Source organism: Perca flavescens, chromosome 9 (assembly GCF_004354835.1).
Source record: "Perca flavescens isolate YP-PL-M2 chromosome 9, PFLA_1.0, whole genome shotgun sequence".
In the NCBI taxonomy this organism is placed as follows: domain Eukaryota; kingdom Metazoa; phylum Chordata; class Actinopteri; order Perciformes; family Percidae; genus Perca; species Perca flavescens.
The window spans coordinates 6471273-6492569 of NC_041339.1; the positions used below are offsets into that span (position 1 = coordinate 6471273).

At 41.8% G+C, this 21297-nt stretch overlaps 1 protein-coding gene across 12 annotated transcripts in view; it reads left to right on the plus strand.

Annotated features, from left to right (window-relative positions):
• Positions 1-21297, plus strand: part of ptprfa (protein tyrosine phosphatase receptor type Fa) — a 404110-nt gene that overhangs the window by 314640 nt on the left and 68173 nt on the right. For all 12 annotated transcript variants that reach the window (XM_028586901.1, XM_028586900.1, XM_028586904.1 and 9 more), the window contains one exon: positions 1607-1819. In XM_028586901.1, the coding sequence (XP_028442702.1) occupies positions 1607-1819 (213 nt within the window). The remainder of the gene's footprint in view (positions 1-1606; positions 1820-21297) is intronic.

Sequence of the window (21297 nt, forward strand, 5' to 3'; positions counted from 1 at the left end):
ATGTAGGCTGAGTCCTTTGCAGCGGCCTGGGTTTGAATCTGACCTGCAGGCAATTGCTGCATGTCACACACACACACACCCCCCCCCACTCTCTTTCTCCTCCGTTTCCCTTCTAACCACTGGCACTATTGAATGAAGGAAAAAGTTCCAAAAAATTATCTTTAAAAAATAAATAATAAAAAACAGGTCGCAGATGTGGTCTATGTATGATTGAAGCTTCTCCAGTGAGTTTAGTGACAATTTACCCTCTGTGTCAGGGTCACCCTGGACATTGATGGGTGGCAGCTAAGTCCGGCTCTAAGATGATACAAAGTGGAGATAGGAAGCAGGTGGTGGAGAAAGATGTCTCATACACAGAGACAAACAAGCTTGGAAAGAATAAAACTCAGCTCTCAGCTTCTGTAATGAAGCCATGACCCTCTGTACTCCCTCTGAAGGTCAGCAAACTCTACAATTTCAGTCCTGTCTAATCATAAAGTCTGCTATCCTTCATCATGTCTCCGAACTAGCACAGTACTTTGAAGGTATAATTTTATAAGCTCTGAAATTACAGTACTCTGGAAAAATTATTCTGGGTAGAGTTGTGGATTTTTATTGATGGTTAAATGAAGCATCGTGAAGCTTTGTGAATCATTTTATTTTATGTAGTTTTCTGAGCCCACTAGATTTCGCTCTTGGTGTAAAAGAAAAAAATGGCAATTCAGTGTGCTTTCAACCCTTTGTTGAACAGAGAGCGCCATCTGGTGGGCTCAGAGAATAAAGAAAATGGTTCATGGAGCTTCATTAGGCTTGATTTGGCCATCAGTGTGTATTTGTTATGACGAGATGGAAGATACCAAACCAGAGTTTTGGGATTGAACCACAATAATTGCCTGCTTTGTGGCCGGGTTAGCTCAGTTGGTAGAGCAGGCGCACACATATAGAGGTTTACTCCTTGACGCAGCGGCCGTGGGTTCGACTCCAACCTGCGGCCCTTTGCTGCATGTCATTCCCCCTCTCTCTCCCCTTTTCTGTCCTGTGGAAATAAAGGCCTAAAAATGCCCCAAAAAATAATCTTAAAAATAATAATAATAATTGCTTTATGGCTCAATCAATAAAGCGAGGTTCGAAATGAAGAAAAAAAAACAGTTTGTAACGACCATGATAGTGTTCCACTTGTGCAGTTGTCCCATTATATGGCCCAAAGAACTCTCAAGTTTTCACTTGAGTTTAATATGCAACTCAATTTCATACAATATGTGGTGGGGTGTGGTGGTGGTGGTGGGGGGTCCCTGCTCCATCTCTTTTTCAGCTAAGGGGTCCTTGGCTTAAAAAATGTTGAAGACCCCTGTTGTAGTGTGTAGTAGTAGGATCTCCCTTTCTGTGGAACTATGGCGTCCAAACCAGGAAAAAGGATTGAAACTGGATCAGAATTAAAACTCACAGGATTTGGATGGGATTGGCAAGAATTAAAGTCCCTTAAAATGGGAGGAACAATTCACTGTCCTCTGACCTCCACGTGGGGTGCGGCTTGAGAAAAAAACCATCTCCTGCAGAGGTCATTTTTTGTTATGTTGTGTTACGATAAGTTTTCCAAAGTGGCCTGTTGTTGTCGTCCCTCTGGCAGCTCCTGGAGCCTGGTGCCGACAGCAGTCTGCAGAGAGAGAAGAGACAGAGCCAGGACGTCCTGCAGCCCTACATCGCTGCCAGGTTGGACGCGCTGCCCGAGATCTTCACACTGGGTGATGAGAAGAAATACAACGGCTACTACAACAAACCCCTCCCGGGCCAGAAGCAGTACCGCTGCTTTGTTCTGGCAGACCTGATGGACCACGAGTCTGTGAGTCACCTTTATGTATTTATAAGGACATAAGAATGTATGGCACCTAAAATACATTTTAAAGCTTTGTGGTTAAGCTCAGGGTGCTGGGCCTTAATTAGATTTCGATCGGTTACATAGACTTTATTGATCCCAAATTGGGAAATTTCAGTGCTACAGCAGCAAAATATCAGACACACAGCACACTTACAGGATATACTAGACATAATAAATAGGATAGAATACAAGAACAACTATTCAAAATAATGATAAAAAAAATACAAAGGAAAGAATGTACAAACATATGTACACAAGTGGCAAATAAAAATGTACAACATAGTTAAATAGAATTTATAAAGATGTAAGTAAAAAATGTCTGTGCAAATTGCACTTAGTGCAGTATTGTGATGTATATGAGTCTTATCCAACACTCAGTGATGAAGTGTTAAAATGTAGTGTTGCCTGTGATAGGAAGGACTTCCTGTAGCGGTCAGTGTGACACCGAAGCTGTCAGAGCCTCTTAGAGAAAGTACTCCGCTGTTGGACCAGTGTCTGGGGAGGCTGGTCAGGGTTATCCATGATACATAACACTTTGTTCAGTGACCTCCTCTTCACTACAGCTTCTAATGTCTCCTATACTTTCATTTCATGTTTTAAAACAACAGCAAGCCCTCCCCACTAATGTCGTATGGACATGTACAGTACTTACAGAACCTTGTGCAGAGGATGGTGCATTTCTGGCCAATCACAAGACTCTTTGGTCAGTTGCTATCCAATCTCAAGGCAATCATCAGAGCTAGTAATAAACAGAGTAGGTTGAATGTACACTAGCACAAATGGAGAAGAGGTAGAGGTTGGTAATAAATTCCAATGTTCAGTTTCAATTTGTGAATATTTGTGAATATTTCAGCCAGTTTTGGTAAATTATCTGTTGATAAAAGCTAGTGAGGGCCAATTGAAGAATCACGAAGCTCCATGAAGCATCAGTTTTCTTAGAAAATAAAGTGGTTCAGCTTCATTAAGCTTCGGTCAGCTTTATTTGGCCATCACTGAAGACTAACTAGTTTATAGTTTTATGACTATACACTGTATATTGATTCATTCCATTGTCTATCTTATATTGGCAAACCTGCAAAGAGGCACGCTACACTACACTGCTGCAGCAAAAAAATATGAGAACTTCAATGAAAAGGAGCCCTTTAGAATGAACAGCATGTCTAAAATGTCATGATAATAATCATATTCATTGCTTCCAGGACAACCAGATGTACAATACAAATTATATAGAAACTAATAAGCTCATTCAACTAAGACGATGAATATATTTATACTAAACAGCCAGTGTATAGTGTATGGGGATCATTAACATGGTGAATTATTTCCCTTTTCTTATGGTCTAAGTTTATATTGATCTGCTTAAAATGTGTTGTGCTTACTTACACTGTTTCACTGGGCAGGTGAACCCTTTTTTTCCTTATTATTATTATTATTATTATTATGTGACACTAAGTGTATTTATTGTACTTTTAGCAGAGGGGGAAGTCCCATAGACAGTAAGTATATAAGGGAAGTCCACACCAAATTGTATTGCCCTGACTACTGATGCACGTTCAAAGCAACTAAGTCATATGATGTCAATGCTCACACTCGACATCTCAATCAACCGGTCACAACATAGTGCTCACACCAATCAGTTTTGTCCATTAAAAATTCATCAACCGTTCTTACGAAGAAATGTGTTCTTAAACCCCACTTAAGCACACTATACGAAGATTCTGACATTCACTAATGTTTTCTTATCTTGGATTTGTTCTTAGCTAAGAACAAAATCTACGAACACTGAAGAGCACGCTTACACACATTTGAGTGATGACAGTTTGCTCCAAATAACTGGTTACTGCATTTTATTTAATTCTACATTCGTTTACAATGATAGTATTTTACTGTAATGTATTTCTGATCATTTGTTGGAGAAAAAAAAACACTGCAATTTACATCAGCAATTAAACTGATTAAATCCTGCGTTATTTGGTGATTGATGATTTATAGGGCCAAAATGCAGTGGTGGAATGTAATGAAGTACAAATACTTCGTTACTGTACTTAGGTACATTTTTCACGTATCTGTACTTTACTTAAGTAGAATCAATAGTGCATACTTTTGACTTTTACATCGTTACATTTTGCAGCAATTATCTATACTTTCTACTCCACTAAATTTATACAACATTCCGTTACATTCATCCTTCATCGGCTTCCAAGCCGGCTCCGGTGCTCCAGAGCCCAGGCGCAGCGCCGCTGACCCTCGGTAATACAGCCTCCGGTAAAAGTGAAAATGTTTGATTTTTATTATTTTTAAATCATAGTTGCTATCTATTTCTCTCCACAGCATTGTTTACTTCTCCGCCAGGCTGCGTAAGACGCGTTCATATCTTATTTATTTGGCTTGACCTCTTCACATCGCCTCCCCATTCCCGCTGCTTCACACTCTTTATTTGCTTACGCTCCCATGGTTATAGAAAATAAAACAGTCTTAAAATAAATCCATGAATAAAACCAACCGCATTCAACATATTTCCATTTTATGCTGGTTAGGATAGGAACTTTTTTTTAAAAGCCAGGCCTTGTTTGTGGTAGTGGACATATTATCATTTAAAATGGTAATATGCAAATAAGATTAAGAGAATAACTCGTTATGCAAGTACTTTTACTTTTAATACTTAAAGTACATTTAAAATCAGGTACTTTTTACTTTTAAGTAGGGTTGTCATTGTGGTACTTCTACTATTACTAAAGTAAATATGTCTCTGGTTATTTGTACTTTTACTTAAGTACTGAGATTCAGTACACCACTGCAATGTACAAGTCATCTGCGACTCCGACAACCATCTCAGCGCTTCCCAGGAGGTGCACAGGAAGTGTCATGTCCTTATATGGGAATTTGCGGGCCGTGCTTTCAGTTACGAAGACATGGGATTCATCAATCCTAAGAACACAGGTGCAAACAATTCTGCTGTTTAAGAACACGTCATGAAGCCGACGTAGACTTTTCTTAGGGACTTTCTTAAGAACATATTTAAGAAAAAACGTAGGAAGATATTGGTGAATGAGGCCCAATGGCGTCAGTGTCTGAGTTGCCAAAGGTTTCCGTTTGCGGCCGTTGAGACTGCAACACAACCCCAAAGATTCCAAACCAAAACGGGTCAGAAGTTTTTCTACATGTCTCCAGTTTAGGGGCTCGGAAACCATAGAGCAGGGGGAATGAGAGGGGGAAACGTGGCAAAAGATATTCCTTTTTAACTTAAATGTAGCAACGTAAATGTAGCCACAGTCCAGAATACTGTCAGCCACAACATTAAAATACTACTCAAAATAATATTAAAATAAACTTACTACATCTTTACAACAGATCTTTAACAGCAGCCATGTGGGTAATCAGAGCTGCTGAAACTGCAGATGGCTGACCAAAATGTCTGACCTGTCAGGAATCCATCTGATCAACCAACAGCTAGATCATTGATCAATCGAGGGAATTAATCTGCTATGATGACCAGCCTCAAACTGAACGTCAAACAACAGCCGGTCTAGCGGAAATTCTGATACTGAAGTTAGCCAGGAATGCCCAATTCAGGGTTAAATTCTTGCTTAATTCGTACAGCATCTGCCCATCATGTCGATAACAGACACTAGACACATTAACAGGGACACTTGTTTGATGTAATGCAATAGCTTTGCAATGAGTGCAACCTCTGTGAAACTTGCACTTAATGATTGTGAAACATGCAATTATGTGGTTCAGCTCCGTGATGAGGCCACAGTCTGTGTTGTTGTTGTTGTTGTACTGGATTGCATTATATATGAAGTTGATATTTTCTCCATATTATGTCTTGGCATCCTTGATTAATTGAACTTTGTCAGAACCAAGCACTGTTAATAATACAAATGAATTCCCAGGGCGGGTCTGACCAATCTTATCACCAATTGTTTTATGTCAAATACTCCCCCTGCATTCTTATAGCAGTTAAATACACTGTACCCGGCTAGCTTTTACCACGTGAGAAAGAAGCAAAGTTTAGTATTAAATTTGATTAAGCTGTAAGTCACAGTCTGCCTTGTATGCAGCAGTGCAGTGTCAGGAAAAGTTCACCAAGACCAAGGCTATGCTTGACACCTCTCGCCCTTTAATAAATCATAAAACTACTGCTGCTGAGGCAACGTGGATGGGTTTTTAATATACAGATCTATTGCTGTTTTGTCTGCATTCTTAGCCTTAATAACCGTCAGATGAATAGTTCTCATAAAACTTCCTTTCTACACTGTGGGTCACATTCTAGTACTTAAACTGCAGTGTGTGTCCCATACATTTTCTCAAGGCCTTGCATTGTTGAATAAACAGAGCTGAGTCTGTTTTATCCTACTTGGATTGTTCGATTGTATCTGTGGAACAAAGGAGCAACCCCTCAAGCAGTGGTGCACACATTACCAGGCACGAAGCTCTCATGCAAATCCCGTCCTTGACTCGTGCATGCATCTGCAGGTATATATCTCTCAGGCAGTGAAGCCATGATCCCCGCTGTCATTCACAGGCATCTCGCTTCCAGTGGACAGCATTGTCAGACTGTCTCTTTAATTTCTATTGCTTCTGTTTCTGATATCAGTCACTTACTCTTGTGTCATCTTAATTTGAAGGTGTTAAGATCTGAGTGAGACTGGTCCAGAATAGCGCATGTGAAGTCTGACTTACTACCTTTAAACAGCCATATGTTCTGGGTACCCCTTTGGCTTCATTTTTCAACGTGCTTGGTCCGGACCCCTTGGTCTCACTTTTTCCATCCGGCCCAGGACTCTAATTGTTCTGCGTACTCTTAAAGGTGCAGTAGGTAAGACTTATAAAACTAACTTTCTGTCATATTTGCTGAAACTGACCCTATGTTTGAGTAGAACTACATTAAGGACGTAATTTACCACCACCTACTGCCTGTAGTGTGATTTGCAAAAATCCACGCTCCCTGTTCAGATTTACCAATCAGGGCCAGGGGGAGGGGGGGGTGTCTAACTGCGTGTCAATCGCTGCTCATGCACACGCATTCATTCTCCCTCGTGGGGGGAGGGGCTTAGCAGCACCTTTAATGGAGAAAAATATTTCTTGTAATTGTAAAGGTTCTTCAAGGCTGTCTTTAAAGTCACTTTTAAAAAAAAAATATACAGTTGGTCCTAATACCATCATTTCTATAAAGAAAATTAAATGAAATTGTTATTTTTAAAGTTTGGATTATCACGTAAGATGTAAACATGATAAGAGCAGAACACAAGCTAAATTCACCGAGCCTTCCCTCTCTGCTCAACAGCCTCGTCCTGCATTAGAAAAGTACGCAGTTAAAACAACCAAAGAGCTAATATAACAATGGCCAAGCATCTGGGAGAAGAAAAGCCTGAATTAGTAGTCTCGCATTGTTAGACCTTCCTCCACAGCGCTGCAGAGGAGGGTCTGGCTAGTGCACACGGCATTCTGTGATGGAAGAAAAACCTGCTCTGGTTTATTGGCATTTCTTCAAACCAATCACAATCGCCTTAGGCGGCGCTAAGCGCCGGACGGAGCCACGGTGCCTCTGCAAAATAGCCTCGGGTAAGAACTTGTTTTGGTGGAACATGTGTACGCTCAAATGTTATTTTAGTCGTGCAACAGAAAACTTAGGTTGGACGGATAGTCTAGCTAGCTGTCTGGATTTACCCTGCAGAGATCTGAGGAGTCCTAACCATAGTCCTCATAAATCCACCGGAGTTTTGAACGCCAACACAAAGTCTAAATTTGTGTCCCAATAAGTCGGCGTGTTCCTTTAACAGTGCCAGCACAATCAATAGGACATGGACATGGAGTGAAATTTCTGGTAATTTTTGTTGAGGGTCAACACATAGCAAGCACGACCTGGCTGTTATCAAGCTTGTGTAGCCTTGGACCATGATTGTTTCATTGTGTTAAGAACAGAGCGGCGAAAAGCCCAGATTCAGTAAATGACACTCAGCTGAATGTGATTCGAGTCTGTACAAAAATAGAAACCTAATCACATTCATTGAAAACAGGAAGTAAGCTTATAGCTTTTATTGCCACTGCAAAGCTGCTGGCAGGCTGGAAGAAAGAAAGAAGGGGTGGGTGGGGGGGGGTGGGTGCTTGAGACGGAAGCAAAAAGGGCACTGCGGCTTTCTGTGGCCCCCACTGCTGGTAAACAAGCTGGGACGTGTGAAATTGTATTAAAAGAAAAAGGCCATATAAACAGTGCGATCACTTAGAGCAGAGGAAGGAGGGAGGGATGGCGAGCGGTGAACAGCAGCTTCCTCTGAATGCAGGGCCCTGTGGGAGTGACAGAGAGGTGAGGAGAAGAGGGAGAGGTGGAGAGAGAAATGAGAGGGAGCTTAATGGGGGGATAAGTTTGCTAAGAATGGGGGGGGCGGGGGGTCCTGAGGGAAACTTACAGACGTACTTTAGAAGGCGAGAAACGCTGCAATCATTGGAGAGGGAATGGCTCAGATGCTGGAATGAGCTCCTAATGTGGGAGGGATGGTGAACTTTGAGGAGAAAAGACGGAGAGGAAGTAAGAAGGAGAGCAGTGCAGAGGACTGGGGATTGTGGGTAATACACTGAGCCTACTGGATAGCATCCAGTTTGTCGCAGATAGAGGAGCTGTGAGCGGAAGGCTCGGACTGAGGCGTAAGTCTTTAAAATTCTGGAAACACATTAGAATCACAGTTTTTCTGCTTATTTTATGACTCAAATGCTCTTTTGGGGGGAGATAATGGACAATGGAAACAATAGCAAAATGTTCATCCTCCCACTGCTATTAAAGCCACGTTTCTTTTTGCACAACCCACCTCCTCTCTCCAGCTTGCAGACGTAGCAGCAGTACATTTTTCTCTGCTGAGTGATTACTATCTATCAGCTAGTGCCACTGAGATTGATCACCTCCAAACTCTCCCCCCTGAGATTTTATAAATATCCTTCAGAATATGCCACTGTGCCGCCTAAAAGCCCGTGAAAATTATCATTGAAAAAAGTTTTCAGAGCTGTAGGCAATACTCTGCCAGAAGTGCCAAAAAGTAGTACAGAGAAAAGAAGGCTCAAAGAGCCAAGGAGACAGATGAGCTGCACATTGTATCAAGCTGCACACCTTTTAGCTGTTAAGGTTCCAAGGTTTATTCTCCAGACTATTTCAAACAAAGTCGGGAGATTGGAGTGATTTCAAACAGTTTTGGAAGGGAAGCTACGTTGTCCTGTCCATAGCGGCGACAGATTATAAAACTTGTATTTTGTTCCTGAGGGACTTGAGGGACGAACAACATATTTTGTCATTTAATTTGGATGAACATGACATAATCCCTTTTGGATACTGGGCTGAAAACCCTACAGTACACTGCCTCTGGACCAAACAAGTCCTCCAAACCTATTCCTACCCTCTAAAGGCCCTGACACACCAACCCGACGGCCGACCGACCGGCGGCAGAAAAAGGCAGTCGGACCGATCATTCGGCTCCCGTCGGTCCAAAAAGTGCCTCGGAACGCACCGAAGCAACACCGACTTGAACGTACGTTCTGCGCGCACGTGAGACGTAATACGTCTCCATAACAGCAGGTGGCGCTAATCTGAATTGTCGGCCAGCGAAATTTGAAAACCGAAAATGATGAACGTGTCAGATGGGTCTGGCTTCTCCCGAATTTCAAAGCCGACCATTATGGCGGCTCGTTCGGAATACAATCTCATGTTTTACGAAAATAATTCACCGAAACGTGTTACTGAAAACATTTTAAGTGAGAAATAGGCCATACAGTTGATGAATCTGTCTGTTTTTTTGATCGAAAAGGTCAGTTTGAAAGATTTTCGTCAGACTTTGAGAGGCATTCGTCACGCTCATCCCACTCGGAATTTCCCGCTCGGAATTTCCGGTAAATGTTTTTAACATAAGTGCACTGATTCGCAAGTCAAGGGCTAGCACTCCACCAATCAGATTGGTCATTGAGTCCGACTGCCCATCGGCCGATTCGACAAGTCAAATTGGCCAAAATGGATGCCGACAGCTCCTCCGACTGACGACGGCACGGAACACACCGAACAGACTTGAGTCACCGACCTCGCCAGACTGTCCGACGGCCGATAATCAGGTTGGTGTGTCAGCGCCTTAACATGACCCACAGGAGGGTTTCATAAACTAGCGCCCCCTAGTGGTGGCAGGAAATACGTCCCCATATCTAAACCAGAGAAGGTAATGGTCACGGTTTTAAACACGCCGTTAACGTTGTGAAATGGTCCCAGTTTGGTTAGGTTTAGACACCAAAACTACTTAGTTAAGTTGATCAAAAATATGGTGGTTCGGGTTCAAATCAGACGTTACTCCACTTCCAGTTACGCACGTGACGCTGAAAGGCACGTTACTCTGTTCGTCCCGTAAAGTTAATAAACCCCCCTGTTTCCTTTAACCCCCAATCTCCTGGATGAAAGTCATGTGTTTGTTTGACCCATCCACCCCCCAAACCTGCCGAAATTTGGCACTCTTATACTTTGTCACATTGCTTCCTTCTTTGTTACCGTCATAATTACTACAGAAATCATATTGAGATCAAGATCTCATTTGCAAATGAGAGCTAAGTACAAACTGAAATATCAAACAAATATAAAATCAAATGAAAATATTTAAATATCCAGTCAAGTAGACAGCAGCAGGCATAATTGGAAAAAAGAATTATAAAATGATTTCATACAAATAATGAAAAAGAATGAAAAAACAAAATACAAAAACAGTAGAAAGTGAGAAGTGAGAAGTGTTGTTGTTGTGGACATTTCTGTTGCCTGTTTGTATATTTCTGTTGCCTTTTACTGTTTTGTATCTGTATTCTGTATATTTCTGCTCTCTGTTGTGCATATTTCTGCTTCCTCATTCCCTTGTTCATTGTGTGTTTCTGTTTATCCTGTTTTGACTGTGTATTCTTGTTTGTATCGTGTATTCCTGTTCTTTGGTGATTATTTCTGCTTCCTGTTTTATTTTGATAGTCTGGTTTTCGGTCTTGTCTTGTCTAGTTTTACTTCCTGTGTTTTCCCACCTGTCTGATTGTCCTGCCCAGCCCTGATGTGTTTCACCCGTTGTCTCACCTGTTCCTTGTTTGCTCATTACCTCATGTATTTAGCCTCTGTGTTCCCTTTGTCTCTTGTCAGATTGTCTTGTGTCTTTACCCCGTCAGTTTGTGTCCGTTTGTGTCCACGCCTGTTAGTTTGTGTGTGTCTGCGTCAGCTCCTATCAATTCCTGTTCCTCCTGATTCTTCCTGCTTGATTTTTTTTTTTTTCGGATACCTTTGTTTTTTTTTCTGGGATTGGTTTTTGCCTGCTGCAGCTCACAGGACTCTGTGTCTTTGTGTTTGAATCAAAAAACCCTCTCTTCAAATCTCGCCTGCCTACCTGCCTGCTCTCTGCATTTGGGTTCCATTATTGCCTGCCAGCGTGACAAGAAGTGCATTCTAAAATGGCATTGATGTCATAGGCGCCGATTAATTTTTTTTCCTCCTCCGTGGGTGCGCATGGGTGCACTCCCTTTTAGAAAAAAAAAAAATGTAGTCAAAAACTTTTTGCATTTCAGAACCTTAGGAAATGGACAGCGGCCGACACAAACACACACGCCTATTAACTCGATAATAAAGCCGTAAAGTAGGCTATCTTTCAACTCAGGACAGCGCCACTTCTCACAAATGGTACAGATAGGAGTGGAGATGAAAAGTTGAACTGACACGTAACCGCGATCATCTTCGTGGGAAATTAAGAATCACTAAAGGGGCGTTTTCATCCGAGAGATGCTGTGATTGGTAGCTAGGATATGGAGCAGGAGACTGACAGCGATGTAACCAATCACACTATGACAGACGCTCCACTTAGCACCAACTGCAATGTTTAATTTTAAATGAATGTAGCCTACTGGCAGTCTGGCACACGTGGGTGCTCAGTATTTTCCGTGGGTGCTCTGGAGCTTAAAGCACCCACAGGTAAAAACACTGAGCACCCACGTGTGCCAGACTGCCAGTAGGCTACCGGCGCCTATACCGGGCCAATATAAAGACATATGGGTATGCTATGTAAAACATAAAACGATGTATGTGGGTGTTTTTCAGGGGGAGGACAGTCTGCTGAACAATTGTTCACCCCTTCACTTTGAGGGCCCTGTGGTCGCTCATCTCATTTTGGCCATAAGCTAAATGACGGTACTGTATTGGGTGTTCAGTGGCCTTACAACAGGGCAAAGGCAGTTGTGTGCCTCGAGCCCCAGCAGCAAAAAAGGTCCTGCAAAAGCACAGAATATCAGTAATATTCAGTGGAATAGGGTGAAACTAGCAGCGGGAATGGAAATTGCATCACCCTCATCCTAGCTCACATGCAATACAATGCATCCTCGTAGCTAGTAGAGCACAAGATACAAGCAAAACAGGAACCCACTCATTAAAATATTGCTCCATAGCACTACTAAAAAAATCTCCACAGGACACCTCTCAAATATTTGCTTACTGACAAACACCCTCCTCTGCTTGATTAAAAGCCCTTTCATCAAGTCAACTCCACTCCCTCCACTACTTAATCAACGACATCATTCCACTTGACTTGATGCGTAATTTCTCTCACCACTGCACCACTACCTACAAGAGAAAAATAAAAAGTTAAGATGTTATCCCAGTGGCATGCAAAACCGGAAATGTAAGCTTTCTTGACAACTTTATAATCAAAAGAACGCACGTCTGCCAGTGCACTACATAAACATCTGCCTTACATGTCATTGAGTCTAAAATTCAGCATAAAGGCTTATTTATGCCTGTGGGGTGACCCGATTTCCTTGTTGCCTTTGCAGTTTCCAGTGTGCCAGGTGTTTTCTAGAAGAAAAAAAAGTCATAAAACTTATTTTCCATTCCAGAAGAACAATTTAAAATCATTGTTAAGATTCCTCTTCCTTTGTGTTGGCGTTCTAAACTCCGGCGGATTTATGAGGACTATGGTTAACTGCTCCTCAGATCTCTGCAGGGTAAATCCACTAAGATGAAGATTAATAAGGATGGATATTAGACAAAGTAAGATATAAACTGGGACCAGAATCATCAATAACCAATCAAATCCCCAGAATTCCCTCACAATTTTCCTACTGTCCAATTGCCCCCCCTTTTAAAAGCAGCATTGTTATTGTATCGGTGACAGAGGAAACGGTACAGAGGAGATGTATCACAAAAGGTACTTACAAAAAGCAAGAAAATAAGACTTTTAGTTGCCATGTGGTTGTTGGCGAGCGGTGAAATGGTGCAGTGATATCAGAGGAAGGAGGAGAGACAGTTTGGCTGTGGGAGGATGAGCCTTGAGCAAGCTGGCTGCCAACTGGTGCACACTCACTCTTCTGATGTGGATGGCAATTATTCACACACTGCAACGCGTGTGCAGTATATAGTCGTTATGATAAATGATGGATAAGGAATATATATATAAATATATATCGGAAATATATTGTGTAGCACGTGTCATGTGTCAGGCTGGATACCAGAGGAGAAAAGTGATGTCTGCTTCATGGAGAATGACTTGGGAGTGATGATATTAATTATGGTTGGCTGATGGTAAATGTGAGAGAAGCCGGGGTGATGAACTGAATAATCTGTATGGATTTTTTTTTTTTTTTTTACACCCCCATATTCTCACTGGAGCGTGTCGTCTTTGCTCTAATCTGCACACTCCTCTCTTATTTCCCATCTCATCTCAGCACTTGTTTCTTATTTTACCCGCCAACCCAACCCCCCCACCCCCACCCAAAGGGTGAGGTAAAAGTAAACATCAATACGTAGCTTTGAACATCCACATAACTGCATCTACATCTACTGTAGTATTTAAATGAAACAGGTTTATGTTAAAAAAATGGCTTTAATATCTAGTTGCCCAGTTGTTACATGTATGTGGTAATTCAAGCTTCCCTGCTTTCTGCTCTGAATGAAAACAAAAAGTGTTCTGAAAGACACGACTGCTTGCTTGGCTTGCGGATGTGCTCACCTTGTCAGTCTTGACAGATTTTGTGCCTAAACTAGCTACCGTAATATTGTCTTGTCACATGATCAAATAGAGACTTGACATTGGACAACATTTGCATACAGACTACCCAGCAATCATCATTGCATATCTGTATATGAAGAAAAAAAATACCAAAGAAAAATAAGAAATTATTCATTTAATTAGTTTTTTTATTATTATTATTACTACTAGGGATGTACCGAATCCAGGATTCGGCCAAATATTGGGCTTTTTGACTATAATTTTTTTCAACTGAACCAAACCCTACGCTTGCGCTACATTGGTTGACGTAATGACACCGCCGTTGGTTACGGGAAGGTGTTTACGTAGGTGGACCATTCAGTGCAGTAGGCTGTGAGAAAATGAACATGGAACTCGTGAGCCGAAAAAGTGTTGTTTGGCAGTACTTTCAGTCAAAAGAAGCCGATTTAAGTCGATCTACATGTTCAATTTGCAATGCCGATTTGTCTCGTGGTGGCAAGGACCGTAAACAATCCACAACATCGCCGCTGTTAAAACATTTGCGTATGAAACATCCGAAAGAATACGAGTTGTGCATGAAGGAATCTACAGACAGCAGCCGAAATGCAGCAACTTCAGGTACGGCAAAGGAAGGACAGTCACAGCTACAAACTTTAACCCACTTTACTGTGTATGGACTGAGGATGGGAGTAGGATTCAGTATTCAGTTTTGGATTCGGTAGAATCTTAACCAGTGGATTCAGTATTCGGCTGAACCCCAAAAATCTGGATTCGGTACATCCCTAATTACTACTGACTATTTGACCAACAAAAAAAGCCATGACTCTCTTTACTCAATTTTGTGTTTTACTTTTTATAGATGAAGGCATTTCCACCATAAATTAATGCAAAAAAGTGTTTGACGCTCACATTTTGATTTTATATATATATATATATAATATGCTTCTCATGAGTATGTCCATGATAAGTTATTTAGCTGTTGTTTCATTTTTTTTGCACAGTACCTCGAATGATGAAAGAACTTGATTCTAAATCAAGTTTTTTGTACCTTTTAAATTACAGTTTCAGCTAGAATATATTTAATACACAATGTAAATGGATTTTCAAGGTAAAGTATAGCAGATACATTCAGATCAAAGCGCTTGGTTTGATTATTCAGAAGGATTAGGATACTGAATTCCATCTGGAGAGCAAAGTAAACAGCCATCCAAATGTACTAGATCTATGGTATATACAGTATGTGTTGATGTGCTTGGAAGGGTCTGAGACCATGGCATGTCGAAATGCATCTGTTTCGTTTCAGCATTCCACAACATGACAAATGTTCAACGAATCTCTCGCAGCCACAAAGGTCACGCACGGTATAATTCATTTGGAGTTGTCAGCCCTGATGTCACGCGCTCTCACAATGAACGTCGGAGAGAAAGAGAGCGTGAAAAATGTGTTGAAATTAATGAATCAATAAGGAAGCAAAGCCAGTTCACGGGGTGACATTGTTTTAACAAGCAGCATTCTTCAATTGTGTTTACAGCTTTCACCCAGAGGAGCTGCAGACGGAGCTGGAGCTAGCCTTGTTGAGCCAGAGCCCCGTCAGGCTTACAGGAATATTTATAGTCCCATTCGCTAACACAGTCCAACTTGGTGCACTTGTCTCACAGAACATTAAGTGACAAGCAGCACAGTTACTTAAAGTGAGTTACGCCTTGCAAATTGATCCATGTAACTCCTATTTAAAGTTTATTACGTTGCCAATATCCAACTGGCTACAAATCTGCACCGCGACTCACTAATCAGGATGGAAAAATAAATAGTTTTTTGTTCTTTGAAGGTTAATGATGCAATGATATGTTTCACATCTTCTAATGATGGGATGTTCTGTCACTGCATCATGTTTGAGTGCCATCACTTGAGACTACACATCAATAACACAAAGTCTGCATTACAAACTGGGGGTGTGGAGTTTTAAAGATGTCTGACAAATAGATTCTAGGGAAATGTAGGATCCAGCAGTTGTGTAGTGTGTCTCAATTAGGATACTTATTATATTATACTGTGATAGCACATGTAGTGCACAGTGAACACTTGTGCAAGTGCGTACATTTCAACAGGGTAGTGTTGTCTCACATCACTCACCGCCGTCAAGCACTGACTGTTCAATCAGTGGTGCCTTCAGGATTCTATTTCATAGTACGCACAAAGTACGCCTACCCACTGGAGTGGTTTACTGCGCCAGAAATCAGCTGTTCTTATAATATTGAATGTGTATGAGAGTGTGCTTCTAGCATACTTTTATCATATCATGATGACCAGGTCGTGAAATATCTTCTTCAGTTTAATGGTAAATTGCAGCCGAAGCTTTACCTCCAGCAATTGTCGTCCACCCGGCTTGTTTTTCTCACTTAACTGACAGTTACAGTATAACAGTATAGTGGTACGTATATAAAAAAACAATAACGCGTGAATATAACAGTTGTATAGTTCATGTTTCGCCGTTTCAGCAAAGATGGCGTCTGTTGAGGGCGAGTAGTGTCCACCGATCCATTCTCAACATTTTGACCGCTATGAGTACAGCATCCTGGTACTCACATTGCACTGCATTTGGCCACACTTGGTCAGAGTAAACGCACTACGTACTCAAAGACACAGCATTGAAGTTTGAAATTACTACTGGGGACTAAAAGTCAGGATGTCTCAGATTAAATTTGGACTGTTCTTGAGTCCCCCCCAACTTAAATTGTTAGTTTGGCTTTTTTGAAGTGGTGTTGTATTCAATTCAATTTAATTTATAGTATCAAATCATAACAAGAGTTATCTCGAGACACTTTACAGATAGAGTAGGTCTAGACCACACTCTATAATTTACAAAGCCCCAACAATTCTAGTAATTCCCCCAAGAGCATGCATTCAGTGCGACAGTGGCGAGGAAAAACTCCCTTTTAGGAAGAAACCTCGGTAGACCCAGGCTCTTGGTAGGCTATGACATACTGTACATGCCCATAGTCAGTCAGTGCGTTTACATGCACAGCAATAACCGGGTTATGCCAGTTCTCCCCGAATACATGAACGGGGAAGAATGGGAAGAATGACGGAGTTACTCTACCTCCGGTACAGTAGGTGGTGCTCTGCCAATGCACAACTAGCTTGCTCTTCCAGTAACACTGAACGGCCAGTAAATTAGTCAAATTTACACACTCTTGTCACAGCATAGGAAAGCCCAGTGCCCTCGCCCGGCGACTTACAACTTGGTCGGGTGAAATAAGAAAGCTAACTAACATTAACGTTAGCCAGCGGCCGCAGCGTAGGCTGCTCGGTCCCTCCACCGTTTAGCCGAGACACAGCGCTGACAGCCCCGGAGATGGACTATCTGTTTAGCCATCTCCCGATGTCCGCTGCTGCTTCGGCGTGGAGTAAAACTGATGGACCGCAGACTCTTTGCTGCTGATGGCCCGCTGATTCGGCCAACGCTGTTTTGTTGCATATTATCATAGCGACGACTACGACTCATAGCGCGCTGACGGATTAGTTCGGGTTCAAAAACCCTTCCAGGGAAGTGGGGAGGGGCAGTTGGAGCATGTGCAGACGCTTAAACCGATCATACCCCAGTTAAAGTGTATACATGCAGTAATACCCCGATTTACGACTTTAATCTTAGAAATTCTGAGTTTTTTTTAATCGGAATATTACCGCTCTCTCCCGGGTCCTTTACATAATTTTTTTTTCCTACGATGGCCTTAGAACGCTGTTGTAGCAGAAGCAACTTGCGTTCGCCAACATCAAGCTAGCTACTTGATACGCGCTTCACGGATAATTTCGAGGATTTCTCGACACACGTTCCAAAGCCTCGGCACGGAACATAACATCATTAGAGATATGATTCAGAGCTCCGGAGCAAGTATGAAGCTCAACTTGGGTCTTATTTTTGTTGACCTTGGATGTCAACACGTTCCCTTATTAAGCAATGAAGTTGACAATCCTGTCACAAGTTGCAGGGAATGGAGGACCCAAATGCAGAGAGCAGGAGGAAGTTTGTTGATAAAGGATTTATTTCACCAACAAAAATGAAGTACATACCAAAAGTGTCCAGAAAGTAATAGGCAAAAACTAATTCCAGAACAACAGAACAGGATCTCAAAACTGGAACTCTGAGACAAAAGGTAGACTCCATGCACAAACACACCAACAGAATACACAGCAAGAGAATCCAATGAACCAACAAGAGACAAAGACAGAACAGAGACTAAATAGACCAGGTAACGAGGACTAACAAGGGCCGGACACTAGGCTGGGCAAACAGGTGAAACACATAAGACAATCACAAGGGCGGGAAACTAAAGACAGGAAGTAAAACTAGACAAGACAAGGGAGAAAACAGATTTCAAAATTAAACAGGAAACAGAACATAACAGAAACTCACAATCATGACATATCCACTGTTCTCATAACTGATAGATGTGATGGACAAAAACAAGACCCAAGTTTTAATAATGTGGAATCATCCTTTACTGTACGTATTGGGTAATACACACTTACACAAATACAACACTAAAAAAGGTCTACAATATAGCAATGGTAAGACTGGTTCAAAAATGTTTTTCTATGAGAGCTAAAGATAGCCTTGAAGCCATCTCAAAGAGTGATGGATAATGGCAGCACAACCTGCTCAGCCCGACACATGCAAAGACATTGTGTCTCCTGGCAGCAGTGTGAGTGTTTTCCTGTGTGCTTTGGATACAGGAGAGACTGCCATGTTGTCTAATGATAGCAGGGAAATAGCCAGGGCCAGCCTCAGGTCTCCACGGCTGTCCAGAAGGCATGTGAAGTTGTTTTGCATTATTGGATTTGTCTTCAGGATGTCACTGATGCGGATCCTCCACTGTGCTGCTTCCTTTCCTCCCTGGCCTCAGAGGGGACTCTTCACTACCTTAGCCAGCACAGCCAACACAGCAGCCTGCCTCTGTCTGTCTCACCTTTGATTCACTGTCCTCCTCGGATTCTATAAACTACATGTGTTTTGTGTGCAAAAATCTGAATTTGTAAAGTAACTAGTAACTAAAGCTGTCAGATAAATGTAGTGGAGTAAAAAGTACAATATTTCTCTCTGAAATGTAGCGGAGTAGAAGTAGAAAGTGGCATGAAAAATAAATCATGTGTGTGTGTGTGTGTGCGTGTGTGTGTGTGTGTGTGTGTGTGTGTGTGCGCGCAGCATCCTCCATAGTGTCATATATAGTCCTGCCTCACTGAACACCCACAAGTGTCCAAAATGTAACATTGTGGGTCAGCTGTCAAAGACAGGTGAACTGCAAAAAGTATAGCTGCCAAATGTTTCCTCAAAATATGTCACCCTCCCCGTAGTACACAGCTTTAGGCCATTTCATTTAAAACTGGTTGTTGGTTATTTGAAACAGGTCATCATTTTTCCAATGTTTCGATTGGTCCGTGGGAAAACTTAGTATACATTAATGAGAAGGGCAGTTCATTTTGGCAACTATTTAATACAACTTAGTTTTAGTCTTATGACCAAAATTGTATGTTCATTTTACTCACATTTTAGGCATTCTTGAATCGTGAACTCGTCAAAGCATTCTGGGACTACAGCTGTTCAGCCAGTCACCAGAATTTTTTTTTCTCAACCGTCGACGGGGCTCTTCGATCCCCATCTAGACGCGACCAAAAAGTGACGGCCATGGGTCCTAACAAAGCGTCGGAATGTGACGAGTAGAAAATGAGAACGGCTAGCAGTATCATGCATGCATGTATCCGTGGTTTGCAGAAACGTACAATGCCAGCATTTCCTTCTGGACACTGGATTGAGTTGTCAGCACCTCGTTGATGCCATCCTGGTTGTGTAGAGTTGCCATAGTTATAGGTGTTCTCATCTATGGCAGGGTTAGCAAAAAAGGCCCCCATGACCTGTTTATTCCACTGTAGTCTATATCCACGACGTTCCACTTCCGGGATTGCTCCGGTGCCGCCGGAAATTCCGCCAGATGTCACTCTTTTCGGTCAGATGTCCGTTACCTTACGTTTTCTTTGTGTTGTAATTCTATGAGGACTATGGTTAACTGCTCTTCAGATCTCTGCAGGGTAAATCCAGACAGCTAGCTAGACTATCTGTCCAATCTGACTTTTCTGTTGCACGACTACAACAACTTTTGAACGTACACATGTTCCACCAAAACAAGTTCCTTCCAGAGGCTATTTTGCAGAGGCATCGTGGCTCCGTCCGGCGCTTAGCACTGCCCAAGATGCCAATAAACCAGAACACGCTTTTCTCCCATCCCAGATTGCTGTGTGGATTAGCCAGACCCTCCTTTGCAGTGCTGTGGAGGAAGGTCTGGCAACGTGAGACTAATACCACTGTAACATAACTGACTGCCTCTCCTCAGTAAATGGCTGTTATTCCCACACTCTGCTGTTTGCACGTAGTTGGGTACTCTCTGTCGTTTTTGATCACTGTTCATTATTCCAGCTACCTGTGCTCTCCACTGCAGAGCAGCAAATCATTCTGGAGATGGATTCACTCATCTGCTTTACTCTCTGTGTTCTCCTTGAGAAGACCTGCTAAAATGTCTGATAATATTAATGCAAAACTGTCCCTATGCTATAAATGGTTGACAGCACATTAATCCTGCACTCTTATTGCAATTCTTATTAATATCCCATATTAACACCAAAACAATAGTCAACTAAACGTGCCATAAGTGTTACATCCACATTCATAGCCCTCTATAATGTCAGGTTAATGTTAGCTTAGCTTTTTATTAATGTCTGTCTGTTGGTCTGCAGGTTTTTGGTAGCTTTTCCCAGCTTTTTTGTTGCGGCCTCTTGTTATATTTTTGTTAGCATTGTGGCTGCATTTAGTTTTCATAAATATATCCGTTTATAGTTCACATTTTGGCATAATTTTAGTTTTGTCATTAGAAAAGGGGGGTTTTAATGAATAGTTGTAGTCATAGTTTGTGTTGACAAAAGCTGGGCCAAAGTAAGAGAACCAGTTTGCAGACCTCGACCTTGTACACCTCAGATTAGTGTGTAAGTCGAGCACCATCTTGATTTATCTTCCACAGGTAAATGGTACCCTGTGGAGTTTCTGACCTCTGGTAGTGCTATGGATGTGATTAGTTGGGCCCGGTTGTGTTTCTCACATGCACACTTGTTAGACCTCAAGGATACACAAAATGAATTTAGATGAGAAACACTGAATATAAACAATAACCTTGTGTGTTCACGAGAAAACTCCCCACTGGGCACCTGAAATTATACTCTTTGGCTGTTGGAACATTTTGCAAATACTGGCTTTAATTACTTAATAACTTAACGACTAGATGGCGCGCTTGGTTTAAAAAAAAAGGTTCAAGGAATGGCAATTCAGTGTGCTTTCAACTAGTGCTGTCAAACGATTAAAATATTTAATCGCAATTAATCGCATTAATGTCATAGTCAACTTCAAAT